The sequence below is a fragment of the Melanotaenia boesemani genome, chromosome 19 (assembly GCF_017639745.1).
Source record: "Melanotaenia boesemani isolate fMelBoe1 chromosome 19, fMelBoe1.pri, whole genome shotgun sequence".
Classification (NCBI taxonomy): Eukaryota; Metazoa; Chordata; class Actinopteri; order Atheriniformes; family Melanotaeniidae; genus Melanotaenia; species Melanotaenia boesemani.
This window is the reverse complement of record NC_055700.1, coordinates 25,550,282-25,569,790: the sequence shown is the minus strand read 5'-3', so window position 1 is coordinate 25,569,790 and position 19,509 is coordinate 25,550,282. Positions and strand designations below refer to the sequence as shown.

The 19,509-nt window shown below is 38.0% G+C and overlaps 1 protein-coding gene across 1 annotated transcript in view; it reads left to right on the top strand.

Annotated features, from left to right (window-relative positions):
- The window catches only part of ghrb (growth hormone receptor b), a 35,499-nt gene extending 16,461 nt beyond the window's left edge, over positions 1-19,038 (top strand). Inside the window, exons 3-9 of the mRNA XM_041969383.1 lie at positions 6,836-6,971; positions 9,922-10,100; positions 11,327-11,505; positions 12,867-13,011; positions 13,126-13,216; positions 16,055-16,124; positions 17,050-19,038. Coding sequence (XP_041825317.1) covers positions 6,836-6,971; positions 9,922-10,100; positions 11,327-11,505; positions 12,867-13,011; positions 13,126-13,216; positions 16,055-16,124; positions 17,050-17,922 — 1,673 coding nt within the window. The 3' untranslated portion in view covers positions 17,923-19,038. The remainder of the gene's footprint in view (positions 1-6,835; positions 6,972-9,921; positions 10,101-11,326; positions 11,506-12,866; positions 13,012-13,125; positions 13,217-16,054; positions 16,125-17,049) is intronic.
- Positions 19,039-19,509: the final 471 nt, after the last annotated feature.

Here is a 19,509-nt window from a genome sequence, read left to right as displayed (position 1 = left end):
TGGTTGTACTGGTTGGCCTAACTTTTTAATTTGGGTGCACCAGCAAAAATTTAGGTGCAGCACAATTTTCCCATCTTCACTCTCAGCACCTCCTTTTACTACATTTTAATTATAATAGGCTTTACTTTATTCATTCCAATTGGGTAATTCAGCTCTGCATTTTACCTGTCTCTAGCTTTAATAGAGAGCAGTGGGCTGCCAGGTTTTGGCGCCCGGAGAGTAGTTGGATTAGAGGCCTTACTCGGGCTCAGAGTGGTTTACCTCTGTTAGCACACCTTGATTTGGACTTGAATCCGGGTCATCCAGACCCAAGCCCATCTCTGCACCCACTAGGCTACCACTCCCCCAAGGTGAGTTTTAAGGACTGCTGTTTGATCATTACCTATCGACACTGTTGGTTATTTAGAATGAGGTTTAGGAAAATGTTTATCTTTATGTGAAGCACAAATGTTAAGTAGAATAAAACCATCTTAAACATCTTTAAAAAAAAACGTAGCATGCTAACTGCACAGAACTGAATGAAATTTAACATTTCTAACTTTGAAATGACCCATGACGCTTTGCTGCTTCTGGAAAATTTCCCTCCCCAGATTTATGTTCAATGCTTTTCTTGAGAATTCTCTACTTGGACTTGAATTTGGTGAAAGGCTGGAGACACTTCAACTTTAGGTCTGTTCATTTTTTGCTAGTGACATTTTCTATTTCTTTTCCACTGTTTTGAATTGAAATTCAATTAAATGCATTTTTCCAGACGTTTGTTTACAATGTTAATGTCTGTCTATAATTTGATTCAGTCACCCACAAAAATCCATTTAAAATAAAAAAAGGAAAAAAAAAAGGAAAAAAGGAAAAAAAAGAGAAAAAAAAAGAAGAAAAAAAAGAGAAAAAAAAAAGAAGAAAAAGAAAAAAAAAGAAAAAAAAAAAAACTGTTGCTTCTTGGGGCAAATATTGTTATGCAATTAAATGCGATCGAAATTCATTACAAAGCCTGTAATTGTTTAAATAAATTTTTTTAATCGAGTCCCACCCATATATTATATGTCATATATGCCACGGTTATGCATGCTCTAGGTTTCTTTTCTTTTTAAAACTACACAGCATCACCTATTAGTTATGCCGACCATGATTGATGTTTTTTCCACGGATCTTCTCCAGGACCGCTCCAGGTGCACCTCAGACAAACAGACTGAGTTTGATGGAGGCTGCTCTTGTTTTCTGGCCACGTTTATTATCCGGTAAATATTCTCAGCCTGATGCTTCACCTCAAACAGATGCAGCTTTTACATTTTTCTAGAGCTGCGTAGCCTTGAATTTCTTGATGTTTTTGCATTCACAAAAAAACACTTGTTTTAAGTCGTAGTTTGTTTTCTCAAAAAGTCTGGTTCATTTGGAGAGGTGTGAATGTGCAACCAAACTGATGCGTGTCAAAGAATCGAACTCTGGTCTACCAATCCAGGAAAGGGACTACAGCTCAAAGGGCATTAAGGGTACAATGCAGGGCATCGTGCGCAACCACAGCTACAGTAAATGCTCGTGGTCAGACGTGGAAAATTACAGTAAAAGTTCTCATAGAAATAAGGTAAGACCGCGAGGATCTGATGCACCTCCATGTTTTACTCTGAAATGTATCATTTCTTGACTGATTTGTTTTAGGGCCAAATCTTTTTTCTTCTTTTTCATTCCATGACCTAAAATGGATTAGATTGTGCTCTGCTGGATATTCAGAGCTCTTTGGTCTTCATTATGCTGTCACTGTGATAGTGACCTAAGCTATTACACTTACAAAAAAACGAAACATGAAGACATAACACGTCCTTAAAGTAAAGAAAATCAAACAAAATGCACAGGATCAGGTGTGTATATTATTTTAAACAATTAGAGAACATGGAAAAATATTATTTATTTATTTAGTTTTTATTATTAGAGAAACATAGTAAAAATTTATTCTTTTTAATTATTATAATTATTTTAGACTTTTTTCCCTCATGTGAATACTGAGATCCTATGACTCACATGTGGTACACATGGACAGTTGAATAAGTGACCTCGAAAGGAAATTTGCAACATCAATTCCTAACAAGAGCAAAACATTTTCTGTCAGTTCATTATGTAAAATCCTTAAATATACTAATTTTATTTCAAGGATGTTAGGGAAGAAAACAGAAAAATGCCTGAGAGGATGAATACTTTTTTAAAGCACTGTGCCTAAGTACATATTTTTACTTATACCATGATCTGGGACCAGTACACTGGTTTTCCCATGGATGCATTCCCACATTTCACATAAGTGGGCAGAAACTGGTTTATATGGCTTCTAAAGTTGGACAGTGTCAGAAGATGGATGGAACTTGTTATTTGAAGACACCGTTGCCCAGAATAGCTCCTCTCACTTCCCAGCTACACTGAAAACCCAGCTGCTGCTACTTCTAGGAACTGACTCGACATGTGTTCAGTGAACAATTATTATTAATTTATTTACGTGTTTCCTCTGTGCTACCCATGCACCACACCTTGTGTCACTAGAGTCAGAACATTGGTTTTTAATGTAGCTTACATTTGTTGTCTTGTGCTAATAAAACCTTTATTTTCTTTTTTTTTTTTTTCTTCTTTTCACATTTTTTTATAAACCTTTTAGTGTAGTAAAATGTTATAATCTGTAATCTCCAATGAGAGCATTGTGACCCTTTGCCACTGTAGGAAATGACTTTTCTAAATGCAGGACGTAAGGCATTTCCCCCTGAGAGTGGACTGAATGATGTCTGAACATGGGACTCTCTAAATAACCCCTTTGCCCTGTGTGCTCACTGCAATGACCTTAATGTGAGCTTCCCACCAGTACACTGTGCTGATGTTAATAGGTGCAATAAAAGGAAAAGCACACACTAATTATCATCAAGTGGCTGTACAAACAAAGACAGACAATAAGCTGTGTTCCAGCTAATAAGAATTGGATCTGCTGAGAGGATGAGTTTGTCCTTTAAAGGAAATTAATGTTAGTGGCCATTTCCTAGTTCCACAGCTGAGCGGAAACACATCTGGACTTATCAAAACAAATCGAGTGAGGATGTTGTGTTTCTCTCTGAAACAGGCTGCTGGTAGCGCTGACAGAGAAATGATATAAACATGTTTACTTGGTATCTGGTGGTGGTTCGGATATAGGAGTACTGTAACGAGAGTAGGTTGTGAATTGATATTACCTTCTTGGAAATAGTCAACGCGTTTAGTGGCTTTGATGAGCATGCTCCAAAGTCCGCTCTGGATCTGCTGCTCATATGTTTACTTAAACCAGCAGTGACCTCTGCTTGATAGCTGCTGAGCCAACACAGCAGCACTTTCATTAACGAAAAGCACAAAAATGAGCGCTGTCAGTGTGCAAGTCAGTCTGACTGCACTCTCTGCCAAGACCCAGCTTTATTTTATCCTTATTTTAACTTTCAAAATAACTGAATTAACTTTCAAAATACTTGCCGCTGGACGAGCAGAAATCCATCTGCAAGTATTTGACCTGAAAGTAAAATTAGTCCTAAAAGTACAGAGTGACTTTTCAAATGTTCAAATAGTCATTAAACATTTTACAAGCTGAGATTCCTGTTGTGGGCTTTGAGAGGAGATGATGCCAAATGGCCACATTGATTAATATTAAAAGGTTAAAAACTTTAAAACAGTCTGCAAAGTTAACAAACTGAATTTGAAAGGGCACTTAACATTTTCTACCAAAGAAATGATGAACAGTCATTGATGCAGAAATAAGGCAAACCGGTAAAATCTTCCTTGATAACATACGGGTAGTGTTTTTCCTACACTGCTCATGGCAACACAAGCCTTAATGAATTCTTTGATGGTTATATTTAGACTTTTTAGTTAATTGGTTAAGGGGAACATTCACTTCACTTGATATTGGTTGCTTTTCTAACATTAATAAGTATTGGAGAGTTAAACCATAGTATAGTGTTTAGGGATCGACTGATATGTATTTTTAGGGACGATGCCGATACTGATTTTTTATTTTTTCTTTCCATCAGCCTTGGCCGATACAGGCTGCTGATGTTCTTTTAATGTTTGTTTTAATATTTAGTATGTAAAAAAACAGAAGAAATGTAATCCTATCCAGCCACGGGTGGACATTTTCACCACACAGGATTTTCTATTTTTATATTCCTGACGCTCTGGATCAGATGATGTGGAAGTATATGCAGAAATGAATCTATGCTTATTTTACATCATACTGGACCTTGCAGGAATTAACGTTCATATCATCAAGATGTGCACTGAAACAAACAACTCAAAAGGGTTTCTGCACTTTGCTGGAAGAGGAATGTCTAGCAGAGCTTATGAGCCAGAAATATTTTTGCCTTCTCTCTGCATCGTAGTCGTATCAACTACGTGCACGCTGCCGTCACACACAAAGCAGCAGGTGCACATGGAAAGAAGGCAAGAATATGTCATGTCAATACACACGTTTTACTATGAGGCTTAAACAACTATTTAGAAGTCCCAGCCAACCAGATTAGGTCAGGTCTGGCTGGGACTCCCACACGGCTTTGCCTCACGCGCTGTCGGTGTCTTTTTTTTTATCCAAACCTTGTGCTGCAGTCACTTCTAGGCTTCATAGAATAAAACAAGACATTTTAGAACTCATTGGAGTTTTTACTTATTTGACTTTACACATCAGAGCTATTTGTCCGCTTTATCAGCTGATCACTCTGATCGATCAGCTGCTGTGTGCAATTATTCCTGTCAGAGATCTTATTATATAAGATTATATTTCATAACATATATAATTTCTTTTAGTGCACTCGGTAAAACTTACAACAGAGACCTGAGCTATACATGAACCACATGCACGAAAGAATATGTATACTGTCATGACAATCTACACTATTTACTATGAGGCTAAAACAACTATCCAGAACAGCCGGAGCAGATCACGTCTGTTCTCCTGCACACAGCCTACATCCTCTGTCTGCAGCTCTCTTGGCAAGAAGTTTTATAGAAGCTGTATTCCTGTTTTTCATATCGACCCATAAACTTCCTGTTTGTAGTGTTAAAGTGTACAGTAATATTTCAGCTAAGTTAAACAGTTAAAAGATGCTTTGAAAGTTTAAAACCTGCTATTTTTTAAGCTGATGCAGCAGGCGTTCCACCAGCGCTCTGCTGGGGGGGTAATGCATGCTCTGCAGGTAACTGCAGCATCTCCAACAACACAGAGCTGCCTGCGGACACCTGTCTATAAAATCATGTTGGAAAAAACATATCGGCAAACACGTATCGGCTGATGATGATGCAAGTAAAAAAAAAATATTTCGGCTGGTGGATATATAGGTTGATCCTTCGTTGTGTTAACTAACCTACTGTTGGTTATCTTAAACATATGCAGAGTTTTCTGCCCAAATGTTTTTCAAGTGTCAGTTCTGTTTACATGGATTTCAGAGGTCTGACGGTGGTGGTGTGAATGAAATGGATTAAGATATTACACTATGATTTACAAAATCACGGCAAACTATGATGCAGTAAAACTTCTTGAAATTAATTTGAAATGTTTAAACTTATTTTCAACTTTTTTATAATAGAATTAATACCCAACCAAGTGATTTAATAAGTTAACTACTCTGCTGTGTGTTACTCTTTTCTAGGTCAAGTTTGAACAGGGGCTCTCCACAAAAAAAAAAGCATTGCATAGTATGTGTCAAATAGATTTTTCTCTTAATCCTGACAAAGGACAATTCCCAGGAAAAGGCAGGGATTGTGTAAACAGGTTATTTTTAACACGTGATTCCTCTTCTCTGAAACGGGCCCGAGGTATGCATCCACAGCTTGAGTGAAGGAGACATCTGGTTTTCACACTTTATCTGCACTCAGCCAGCCTGGCTTCTTGTGTTGATCCTCTCTAAATGCAAACGTTGTCACACCTCTGCTGCTGATGGCCTCCTGGACATACAGTCACAAATGCTTTAACTTCATCTCACTTCACTTATCAAATAACTAAAAGCATCTTACATTTTAAACTCTAATTTATATCCAATATATCTCATTCTGCATTCAGTCATTTTCTGTTCTTTGAACAAAAAACAGACTTTTTAGTGTATCTCCCCCTTTTTTTTGTTTTAAAGTTTTGCTTATTCATCTGTGTTTAATTGTCTCTTTACATGTACATCCATGCTGTATGTAACTACAGTATGACACTACAACAAACATATATCATTTACTTGAAAAATGGATGTGTGTGTGTTGCAGAAAGCATGCTGGGCTAAAAATGACCTCATGCTTCAAACACTTCATATCTTTTCAGGCATGCATCCATGCCGTGTATCTGCACACTTTTTTTTTGCAGTTAGTTCACACTAAACAATTACTTTGTTCTAACTAGAAAATTAAGTATATCTTCACAAAAGAAAAAAGGTGTTTTTCAGTTTTGCCATGTGAACCCAGCACATGCACAGAAACAGGGTTTTTGACAGGACTTAAGTCTGCTGATGAAGGCTCAAGAGAAATGTGCTGCTCACATGTGGTTTGAATCTGTGCAGGCAGTAAAACTTGATCCCCATGGCTCTTTCTGTGCAAGTGAGTTTCTGAGTAAAGCGAAAACAAATAAGATTATTCCACGACAGCGGAGCCAGTGAACTCCCCGGCTGCAGCTTTCTTCTAACAGGCAGTAAAATGATTTCCAGGAATACGCTGCCTTGCGGCCTGGCTGCTCTCTGAGGTCGGGTTACAGTCATCCTCCCAGCTCAGTCATCCTCCACTAGCAATAAAGAAAAAGAAATGTCTTTATGGTGTATTGTGTAAGTTGATTTGTAACAATAATAATATGTGTAATTTTCCTCTTTTCCTGCAGGCCTCCTCCCACAGCGCCCACACCTCACTGGCTGCATCTCCAACAACATGGAGACTTTCCGCTGCAGATGGAACGGCGGCACGTTCAGAAACGTTTCTGAGCCGGGAGACCTGCGCGTATTCTTCGTCCAAACAACGTGAGGGGAAAGACTTTATAACTAACACAATAGTGTTTTTGTTTTGTTGTGGCAGCTTTAGTAAAATTTCCATAAAATAGATGATAAAAGAAAACAAGGTGGATGACACCTGTTTTCCAAAGGAGTCGGTAGAGACTCAAACTGGAAACATATTTACCCAATAATAGTTACTAGCTTACAGCAAAACATGAGCTTCAGATGATTCACGTGAGAATTACACAGTTACAAGTTGTCCTTATCTTCCACATAAATCAGATTATTGAAGAAATGATCTGAGACACCCTCTGTGCTGTTACACCATCACTCAACCCTGATCTGATCAAGGCTGATGTGTACACTGTTGAGTCCAAACCTTATCTGACAAAAGCTGTACCTCCTCGCTCTGTGTTGACAAGGCAAAGTCCACTTTAAGGTCACTGTTATAATTTGGATATTTCAAAGATAATATGTAGTTCAGTTTTTTTAATACCAAACACAAATTCAGTAAACTCAGTGGAAAGACGAACACCACTACAACAAATTGCTCATATATACAACTATTTTCAGTTGATGACTAATACGTGACTGATGCATTTTTAAAAAAACATCCGTTATGCTTGCATAATGACAATAAAGATCTTAAATTGAAAAAAGGTTTGTACATTTGTTAAAAAACTTTTTATTTGTTCTGCTTCTTTGGGAAAATATATCTTGGACAATTATGAATATTAGCTTTGTTTTAGTTTAGTAATTGGGGTGTGCTAATGACAATGTGTGTGTCCGATTGTCAGCCAACCAGGTCAGTTAAAATGGCAGGAAAAAGAAAAATGACGGATAACCAGGCATTTTTTTGTGCTCCAAGACACCAAGCAAGTAGAAAGTAGAGAAGTCATGGCATTCTGATAAAGATGTTCATAAGAAAGGAATGAAATGCTTATTAGGCAAAGTCGAGTCAGCCGAGCACATTTGCATGATTACTCAGCTTACCTCCTAATGTTTTGTGCACACACACACCCCTGCACACATATGAACCATCCTCAGTGACATCTCATTGTTTGTTTATGCCGCCACATTGGGTGGCAAAAAGCTAGTTGGAACCTCACACCCACTATAGTGACTATTAACTGTTTCTCATCAGGCACGGCGCTAGTGGACTTACCTCTTTCCAAACCACTTCAGAACTAATGTGGTCAGGACAGACAGTGAAGTTCAGAAAAAAAAAAAAAAAACATGCACTTGTTGCTGAAAATCCGTATGATTTTTCCTAATTCCAGGTAAAAAAAAAAAAAAAAGAACTCCAAAACCTCCAACTGACGGAAATATTGCCGTCCAATTTACCTTACCTTGACATACTACCGAGACAATCGACAGTCACACTTCACAGGGGCAGAATTAAAAGCATTCAAGTCAGATTAGAGACTTATAAATATTTCATGGCAGGATGCGTATCAGACCTTCAGCTGTGGAAAGTTACCCAAAGTATTTCCTCTTCCTGTCAAAGCTGAGTAAGAAAACAGCAGATACAGGTAACGTTAATGCGATGTAAATATTAGGGATGTCCCGGTGATATATTTAGGAGTTAACGTTACCAACAATTACTGTGAGAAAACGTTGCTTTTTAAAGAATGAGACCACAAAGTAAAATACATGTCCAACTTTTCACTGACACTGAAAACTGCCATCACCATGGTGATCCGCCGTGGAGGTTGAATTTGTTAAATATCCAACCAGTTTCGTCGTGGTCGCATTTACAGTGAGAAACGCTGCTTCACTTAAAACATGACTTATGTATAAACTTATTATTTGACTGTCCTCCCAGGTACACATGAACAACATTTTTGCTTCCATTTATTGTTGCATGAAGAAGAATATCTGAACTGAACAAAAGAACAAGACCATTTTTAAAAACTGTAATGTGATTTGTACTGTAAATGGTACTTTTTTTGCTTGCTGTCTTTCAAACTTTTCCAGATCATTCGTTTGCCTTCTTTTCTCAGGAGTGCAGACAGACACAAAGATGGACGGGACATAGGCTAGGGACAGATGTAGCAGGAAGACAAAATTAGCCTCAATTACATGTCCGTTAACAACATGCTAAATTGAAATGTCTGGTCCCGGGGCACAGCAACGTTAAACAACTGCAGTTTGCTACATCATGTGTTGTCTTTACTTTTCAATAAATAAATATATTCAAAATTAGAGCAGCTCACCATAAACAGACTAGGAAACTGTAAATAAACTTACTACTGACAAAGTGCTCGCTACACAGCTGAGAGCTTTCTGACAGTCTCCAGTTATCTTGTTTTACGACAGCAACTCATTTACATTCCTCTGAAAGTGGTCCGGTGCAAAGACCTGACTGAAGATAATAAAAAGAACTGTTCAAAGAATAACTTGACAAGACCTTCACAAAACAGTAGAGTATTATTCAGGACCTGAAATTCACTTCGGAATTGTGGGAATCACGCATAATATAATCAATTCCTGCAAACCTATTTCTTAAATGCAGGAAATAATTACAGTGGTGTGTAAGAATGTGCAGTAAATAAAACCAAATGCAAGCAAAAGACTTGCACTCCTCCCTTCTCTCTCTAAGCTCCAAGCTCTTCTGTTCCTCAGTGTTGCTCCCGCTGGGAAACCAAACAATACCCTCAGATTTCCCACCGGTAAGATGATTTCAGCAGAACAGCAGATGTAACTGTAAGTGTAATGTGATTACAGTGTAGAGAGTTGGTTGTTGCACTACTTCTGAAAAAAGAAGAGACCAAGATTATCAAATCTGGAATCCAGCTGAACCTACTATAAACTCTCAGGTTCTCAGGACAAACTTTCAGTTTTGCCCTAAGAACATTTTTATTCTAACCTAAAACATTTTGCCTAGGTTAATTATTTTTAGGAGACAGCTGTACAGTTAAAACCCTCTTTGTTCACATTTTTAGATTGATTGTGTTTCCTCTCACCCACCTGACAGGCCCCTTATTCCCTCCCTTGGAATTTGGAGCGAATGTCCTCACTACAGCACTGAGAGGTCCAATGAGTGCTTTTTTAATGAGAACCACACAACCGTCTGGGTAAATTACAGGATTCAGCTCCGCTCCCGGGATCAAGCCGTCGTGTATGATGAAATCGGCTTTGAGGTTCAGGATATCGGTGAGTTTACAGCTTCTGCTTATCTTGATTAGTTCAAGCATGACAGTCCAAATGTGATAGCAAGAATGACCCTTTTGGTTGTTCATTTAGTTAGTTTCTCTACAAGTTTGGTCTAATGTCAAATATGGCAAACATACTGGATGACTTCTGCTAACTCTGCAAATCTCCCTTCATGTGCCAACATTGTTTCAGCTATCAGAAGCCTGCTAATTAATGTTCTTTCAATATCTCAGGACTCTAAAGGACAAATTCTACTTATTTCTTTCAGGGTTTTCACTTAAAATCTTCATTCAAAGTCAAATGTTTTTGTGGATAAACCATTTTCTTAGAAAAATTTTGATTTTCCCTAATGTGATTAAAAACTTAAATCTGTAATTCATTTGCTTGAACCTGTATTTGACAGACACAAATACACAAAATATTTACAGTTTCTTAAAAAAAAAGTTAATATATTTAGAAAATAAGCTAATTTAAAATGTGATATCAAGAACACACTTGAGATAGAGATATATTTGTTATTAATTTTCTGTCCAGTTTTGTTGATTTTGCTGCTCAGTAGATTTGAACGGCTGCTCGGTCAGTAGAGCAAACACACACTCTGTGTCTGTGAGGTCTGTTCAAAGCAAAATGAAGTCTAGTATATTGTCTTGCTGCAGTAAATATTGACCTCCATAATCTTGACTCCCTGAATGTTTTTCATGATGTAATGGACTGTAGCTGTTGAAAGACCAAAGTTTTTTTTGTTTAATTATTTCCGTAACTTTTTGAGGATTCTCTGAGAATTGGTGAGCCATGACCCATCTTCACTTGGAAATATCAACGCTTTGGTGGATTCCTCTTTTATACCCAATTTTGGCACCCTCACCTATCACCAATAAACATGCTAGTTGTAGAATTTTCCGGAATGTTGTTACTGTATATTCTATACAATTTGCTGTCTTTCTTTGAATCTCTCTCAATTTCTAAATTTGGTTATATTTTCTAGATTTTCAATTTTTTAATTTTAATTTCCCAGAGGGAAAGGAATAAATAAAGTCTAATTTTAATTTAATTTAAATTAAATGTTGTTAAGTTTGTCATTAAACATCGATAGTCATTTATTTATATTGTTTTAGTGCATGTTTTTAAGACTTCCCAATTACTTTTAAAGATGAGGTTTCTGTTTTGAGAATGTCTTTTAGTTCAGTCTGGGAGATGTTTTTGAAATAATTCTCTTTGCTTTACAGTGCAACCAGATCCTCCAGTCAGCCTAAATTGGACTCTGCTGAACATGAGCTTGACCAGTGTCAACTATGATATTATAGTGAGCTGGAAACCTCCCCAGTCTGCAGATGTTGAGACAGGATGGATGACGCTGCAGTATGAGGTCCAGTACCGCAGAGTCAACTCTGACCTGTGGGAAGTGGTGGGTGTCTTATTTATATAGCACCAATTCATATGAAAGTCATCATCTCAAGGCACTATTACAGACATAGTTCAATTCAAAACAATTCATTGTAGTCAAATTGTAATCCAGTTAAAACAAATTAATTACACATTCTGCAATAGCCCAATTTTTAATAACTGAGTACATATCTGTCAATTCATAAAAATTATTACCTACCTAAAAACCAGTGAATTGCATCATCTCTTCTCTTTCATTCAGTCGCTCATCCAGAGCATCCACGGGACAGCATACACAAGTTAATGACAATAATAATATAAATTTGCACATGGAGAATAAAGAGTTAATAGAGAGAAATAAAGAGAAATGCTCAGTGCATCATGGGAAATCCCTCAGCAGTCTAAGCCTATAGCAGCATTACCAAAGGGATGGCTAAAGGTCACCCAAGCCAGCCCTAACTGTAAATCTTATCAAAATGAAAAGGTTTAAGGGTAGCCTCAAAGGTAGCGAGAGAATCTTCGTCCTGAACCCAAACTGGGAGCTGGTTCCACAGAAAGGGGTCTGATACCTTAAGGTTCTGTCTCCCATTCTGCTTTTATAACCTCTATGATCCACAAATAAACCTTCAGTCTGAGAGCAAAGTGTTGTTTGAAAAATCTGGAACACTGAGATTTTAGCTTGGTCATGAAGAGCTTTATATGACAATAAGAATTTATCCTGGATTTAAGATGGAGCCCATGAAGAGAAGCTAAAACTGGAGAAACATGATCTCTGGTGCTAATTCTCATCAGAACCCCTGCTGCAGCATTTGGGATCAAATGGAGGCGTTTTAAAGCATTTTTGGGACAGAATGATAAGGAATCGCAGTAGTCCAAACTTAAAGAAACTCATGGACTAGTTTTTCTGCATCACCGTAAGACAAGATGTTCCTCATTTTTGCACATTATGTAGTTGACAAGAGGCAGTGTTAAAAAATGGTTTTATATGTGTGTCAAAGAACAGATCGTGGTCCACAATAACTTCAAGCTTTCTCACTATAGAAATGAAAGACAAGTTAATGCCAACCAGGGAAACTACATAGCTGAACACTATTTTCCTGAGACCCTCAGGTCCACAGACAACAACCTCAGTCTGTCTGAATGTGCCTTTTAGATATCTTTGTATTCTTACCAACTGGTAAACTACTGGTTCATGGATGAATATTTGAGTATCATCCGCATAGCAATAGAAATTTCTGCCCTGCTGTCTAATAACTTTACCTAATGGAAGCATGTTTAACGCAAATGCATTGCCACTGATTTTCACTGTAAACCTTTATTGCTTGTGTTATTTAGCTAAGACTGTATTGCTCTAAGTAATATGAAACCATGTCTTCAACACAGACTGACCTAGTGAAAAGCACACATCGCTCCCTTTTTGGGCTTCAAACTAACACCTATCACGAGGTTCGGGTCCGATGCAAAATGCTAGCTGGAAAACATTTTGGAGAATTCAGCGAGTCCATGTTTGTCCACATCCCATGTAAAGGTAAACTCGATGTCAAAGATAATGTTAGAAAATATTAGAATTATAGTATTTACAAATATGATTATACAATGCAGTTTAAGAAGTCTGTTTGAATTTCTGTTTCTTTCTTATCAGTGTCGAGAGTTCCAGGGATGGCTTTGCTTATATTTGGAGCCTTGGTTCTAGTGACTATCCTGATGCTTGTCATCATATCACAGCAAGAAAAGTAAGTGTTTTACAATCATCAAGATTTTTCTCTTGTTGAAAACCAATCTTATGGCTCAATAGCAGTTCCTTATGACACCACCTGATCAGAAATCTAAAACATATTCACGAGCAAAGTTTCAAATGCTTTCACCCTCCTCACAAACACAGGGTTTATTTGATCATAGTGGAGCTTAGCAACTGTAGTGACTATAAGTGTAGAAATATATAACAAGAAAATAACAATTTAGCCCATTTTCTCATCATAGTTTTATACACCTTAAACACAGCTTGGCTTTCCATGAGGGAAAGCAGTACTCACAGTTATCATCTAAAATGAAGGCCCTAAAACTGACATCTTGCCCACAAAAAGAGGCCTAGTAGAAGTAAGATGTAGCACTGATAAACCTGCTACACATTACTTTTAATAATATAATCTAAATTTAGAGAGTCTTAAATATGTATGTCATAGATGCGCCCTCTCTTTCTGTGAGTGATTTGGTCATTGTCACATGTGAGTTGTTGACCTGCATGAGCATCCTGTTTCGGTCACATCTGTGAGTTACAGTGAAATCACAAGGAGAGGCAAAGCTGCATTGTAGGTATCAGGTAGGTGATACCTGAGGCCATCGTGTCTCTTTAACAATGGCCTGACCTACAAAGAGAAATTAATTTCTGCTTTGAAGGGAACCACTGAAGATCTGACCCAGTTTTCTGATGCGATAACATGAGCAAAAAACTGCTAACGTGGTTTTCACTGTTCTGTAAAGCAAGCCATCACATATCAGAGTTCAAGAGACAACAGATTAAATATAACATTTCTTTTTTCTTCTACCTTATCCTGGTGCATTTACAGCAGAGTTTATCAATATGTATTCCCCTATTTAATGATAAAATTAAATGAAATCATGGTGGACTTTGACAACAAAACAGGACCTAAGTATCAACTCAAACATCAGTGGTGGGACAGTTAGTTATATTACACACTGCATTACAAAGTGCTGTCTTATTTTACAATGTCAACAAAGTCGGATCAAGAGAGGGAGGAAAACCCAAGAGACACATGAGGGACAAATGGAAAGTTCCTTTCAGTGCTTACTAGCCCTGTAGTCTTGTATACTGGCGTCCTGGCAGCTTTATGCTGATGGAGACATACAGTGGAAGCAACTGCACAGACTGAACTCAGTCTCAAATACACTGTGTGCAGAATTATTAGGTAAATGAGTATTTTGATCACATCATCCTCTTTATGCATGTTGTTCTACTTCAACCGGTACAGGCTTGAAAGCCTACTACCAATTAAGCATATCAGGTGATGTGCATCTCTGTAATGAGAAGGGGTGTGGTCTAATGACATCAACACCCTATATCAGGTGTGCATAATTATTAGGCAACTTCCATTCCTTTGGCAAAATGGGTCAGAAGAGAGATTTGACGGACTCTGAAAAGTCAAAAATAGTGAGATGTCTTGCAGAGGGATGCAGCACTCTTAAAACTGCCAAGCTTTTGAGGCGTGATCATTGAACAATCAAGCGTTTCATTCAAAATAGTCAGCAGGGTCGCAAGAAGCGTGTTGAAAAAACAAGCCGCAAAATAACTGCCCATGAACTGAGGAAAATAAAGCGTGAAGCTGCCAAGATGCCATTGGCCACCAGTTTTGCCATATTTCAGAGCTGCAACATCACTGGAGTGCCAAGAAGCACAAGGTGTGCAATACTCAGGGACATGGCCAAGGTAAGGAAGGCTGAAAAACGACCACCACTGAACAAGACACACAAGATAAAACGTCAAGACTGGGCCAAGAAATATCATAAGACTGATTTTTCTAAGGTTTTATGGACTGATGAAATGAGAGTGAGTCTTGATGGGCCAGATGGATGGGCCCGTGGCTGGATCAGTACAGGGCAGAGAGCTCCACTCCGACTCAGACGCCAGCAAGGTGGAGGTGGGATACTGGTATGGGCTGGTATCATCAGAGATGAGCTTGTGGGACCTTTTCGGGTTGAGGATGGAGTCAAGCTCAACTCCCAGTCCTACTGCCAGTTTCTGGAAGACACCTTCTTCAAGCAGTGGTACAGGAAGAAGTCAGCATCGTTCAAGAAAAACATGATTTTCATGCAGGACATGCTCCATCACACGCATCCAAGTACTCCACTGCGTGGCTGGCCAGAAAAGGTCTAAAAGAAGAAAAAATAATGACATGGCCTCCTTGTTCACCTGATCAATATTGTATACCTATACAATAAAAAAACAGAAAGCCACATAAATAGGTGGTATTTAAAATTAATAGAAAAGTATATAAGATGCTTTATGACAATTATCACACTGACTCTTTCCAGCACTGTTTCACATATGAATGAAATGAGGTACACGGACATAATGGTGATGTGGATGGTCTTGGTGACAGAATGTCAAGCTTAACGCTTGAATTTATTTAGTTATATAAAAAACAAAGTACATACAAAAAAAGCTAGTAAAAAATAACAAAAAGAAAAAGACTGGGATAAAATAAAATACACAAATATTAAATTAATTCATAACAATAAATAGAGATAAATCATAAATAATCTTTAAAAAATAAATCTATAAATAAGAATGAGTAGAAGCACATAGATAAATAATTCAGTTTGATAAAAATGGATAAAATAAACCGAGGCCAGAAGGAGTTTGTTTCAAATCTGCGACAACAGACATCAAGGGGTTAACAGACTTGTGATATTTCTGATGTTGCAACTGTCCTCACTGAAAAGGTTTTATGACTGCTGATATTATGAGATCTGACATGAAGAAATTAAATTTCATATTTTTGTTGCATAAATGTTTACTTTTTTCTTCTTTTTTTCTTTTTTTATTTCCTAAGGTTAATGGTTATCCTTTTGCCTCCTGTTCCTGGGCCTAAAATAAGAGGAATTGACCCAGAACTACTTAAGGTATGCAGCACACCCATGCTACGACACTTTACTGGTGCAGGAGTGACATTTACCTGCCAATGATCATTTAACAAGAGTTAGATCTCTTAACTTAGACTGTAAAATCTCAGTAAATACACATTTATCTTACAGTTGTTTCAAAGATTTGACTCCTGTCTGATATCTGCATGTAAACCTTTCCTCCTTGATGCTGCTGAGAGCCTTTACAAACTGAGGCTGAAGTAAATGCAAGATTACACTAAAAAGCTCTCAGTGTAAAGTTATTTCTGAGAAACGATTTTCAGGGTCTACAGACACAGTGCATAAACAAAATTCCATCACATTAAGTTTTTTCACAACTTGGAAGCAGTTGTACAGCTAGTTTTACAGCTATTACTGGGACCAGAAAAAGACTGAGCCCTTTGGTCCACCAATAATAGCAAAACAAGTCTATGAGGTCGCTCCGAGTTACTACTGAAATTGCTCACCCATCAGCCATTTAACACTGACTCTACCTCGTTTGTTTTTTTAAAGTTTAAATGTAATTTTTCTCCATTTAATAAACAACTCGCTTTGACTATGAAGCCTCCCATAAAGACAGATAAGAACAGGATCAACAGCTGCTTGTTTTGTCTTAGATGGAGAGCATTTCCAAGAGCTTTAAGTGATGGCAACATGGACTACAACTGTGGGAATTCTCTTTTGATTGCTTTTAGCTTTAGCTCAGTCATAATTTTGTCAAACAAATGTGGGATAAACTTGAGGATCAGAATCTGACCATTGTTTTGCAGGGACTGCTTTTCATTAAGATGCTTTAAAAATTCCAAACCTCTGTTGTTAACTTGTGTAAAAATGTTATTTTGCTGGTTGGAACTGTCAATTATATAAAATTAGAGCACAAAACTCACAAGCTGAAGGCGTCAACTTCATTTCTTTTCTCTAACAGAAAGGGAAGCTGCGAGAGCTGACATCAATCCTGGGTGGTCCCCCTGATTTGAGGCCAGAGCTTTACAACAATGACCCCTGGGTGGAGTTCATCGATCTAGACATCGAGGAGCCGAGCGATAGGCTGACAGATCTGGACACAGACTGTCTCATGGACCCCTCCCTGTCCTCTAATTGCTCTCCTCTTTCAATTGGCTTCAGAGATGATGATTCAGGCCGCTCCAGCTGCTGTGACCCAGATCTCCTCAGCGACTCAAATGCATCGCCTCTCCATCCTCCCATCCCAAACCAGATGCTGAGTAAAGACCTGCCATGCCAGACAGGCTCTAAGTCAAGTTCTGGGGACCAAGGCTCACCATCTGGAGAGCCTTCTTTAGTAGCCCAGGGAAAAGAGGCCATGTATGCGCAGGTCAGCGAGGTCAGGTCTTCTGGTAATGTGCTGCTGTCACCTGAAGAACAGACTGAGGTGGAGACAAACACCAGCAAAGACAAAGACGTCATGGTGGAGAAGGGAGAAGAAAAGAATGAAGTTCAGCTACTAGTGGTGAATGCAGATTCCAAAGACTACACCTCAGAGCTCACTGCAGGGAGCATTAACCCAGAATCATCCCCAGGGGGCCGTGGTGAACCCTTCCAAACAGGAGTAGAGCTTAACAGCTCTCTATCCCGATCACCTCACTGCGAATCTGACACCGTTCCCATGTCCCTGCTGCCCCCTGCTCCTGTCTACACTGTGGTGGAGGGCGTTGACAGACAGAACAGCCTCTTCCTAACGCCGAACCCAACACCGGGCCCCATCCTGACAATATTAAAGACCATGCCGACGCCAGATGGCTACGTCACTCCTGATGTTTTGGGAAGCATCACACCATAAATCAGTCACAGAGTGTAAAAAAAAAAGACAAATTCAAGGCAGAGCAGTTCCTTGTCATTGACGTTTGCAAGTCTGAGGCTGAATGTCAACCTGCCTAAAATAGTTTGAGGGGGTCCCGCCACCATGTCTGCTCCTCAGAATTAACAGCATTATCTGACAAGGCTCTAAAGGCAACATAGCTGAAGGTCCGAAGCATGAAAAGAAAGCTGGAGCTGAAAAGAACATCAAAGTTTAAAACCATATATTCCTCAGCATTACTTCTTAAATAGCTTAAATGCATTTGTTACAGCTGTAGTCAATTTATGGACTGATGGGGGTCATAAGAGTCCCCCCAACCAGCTGACTGGCAAAAGTTAATGTCTTATGAAGTTGCTTTGAATGATACATGTAGCGTTCGTTCATTTAGACTCATACAGATAAAGTTAGGTTCGGTATTCATTCTTTAGTTGTTCGGTTTCTGTAAACAGATGGAAAGTATGTCTCAGATCGGGTTCTTCTCTGGTTCTGCTAATATTTGCTTTTTTATACCAGTTACCATACCTAATTCTGTCTGTCTCGCATGTTGAGAAGCAAAGATGCTCTGTGTGTGTGTGTGTGTGTGTGCTCAATTCAAACTATTGTGGTCTTCTTTTATGATCTGAGACTGTGAAATATTTTCAAAGCTGACAGCAAAAATGAAGTGGATTAATCTCACATTCAGTATTAGCTTATTACGTTTATAAATCAAACATATATATTTTTATTAGATATTATATATCTAATTGATATTATTGTATTGATTTGTTATTATTATTATTATTATTATTATTATTATTATTATTATTATTGTCATTATTATTATATATTTTTTATTCAGTTAGATCAATTTCATGCTGAGTTCAGCCTCCAAAGCTGGGAATATGTTTTTGTGTTTGTTTTATAACATTGTTTATTGATTAACATTCAACTTTTTTTTTTCAATAAAACCACAAAAACAAGAAAAATTTGATAAATGTAATCAAAGGTATTGGCTGAAGCACATGCTTATTATGCCAATAAGTGGTCATGAGTGTTACATCTGTACAGTTATTGTATTTTTTTTCCAAAATATTGAGAAAATAAAGAACTTTCACACAACTGTACTGGTATATCATGTTAGCTTAGACAAGTTTGTTTACATAGATCAGTGGTGAGTAAAGATGAACCACCCATTGTTCATTATTTATATACATAAGTATATAAAGAAAAAACACTGCAATCATCTCTAACACTTAGAATATTGAAGAAAACATGAATAGAAGAGCCCCCTTAACTCATCTTAAATATGACGTCATTGCTCACTGTGCTGATTTACAGGTTTCCTGATCTCTGAGTTTCAGACATGTATTAGGTCACGTAGTTAATAAATATTGTTTATCAGTTATAACAAATGTAAATAAGAAAAGTTGCATATTGATCATGATTAAAATTACCCCCTCCACTGAGGGGGCACAGGCTTTGTCATTCTGTTCACATTTCCCTTTACAGTGCTCCAGTTTGTGATACTCTTGTAGTGCTACAGATGTTAGCCTGTATCTAGAGCCTGTAGTTTGAGAACATTAAGAGAAA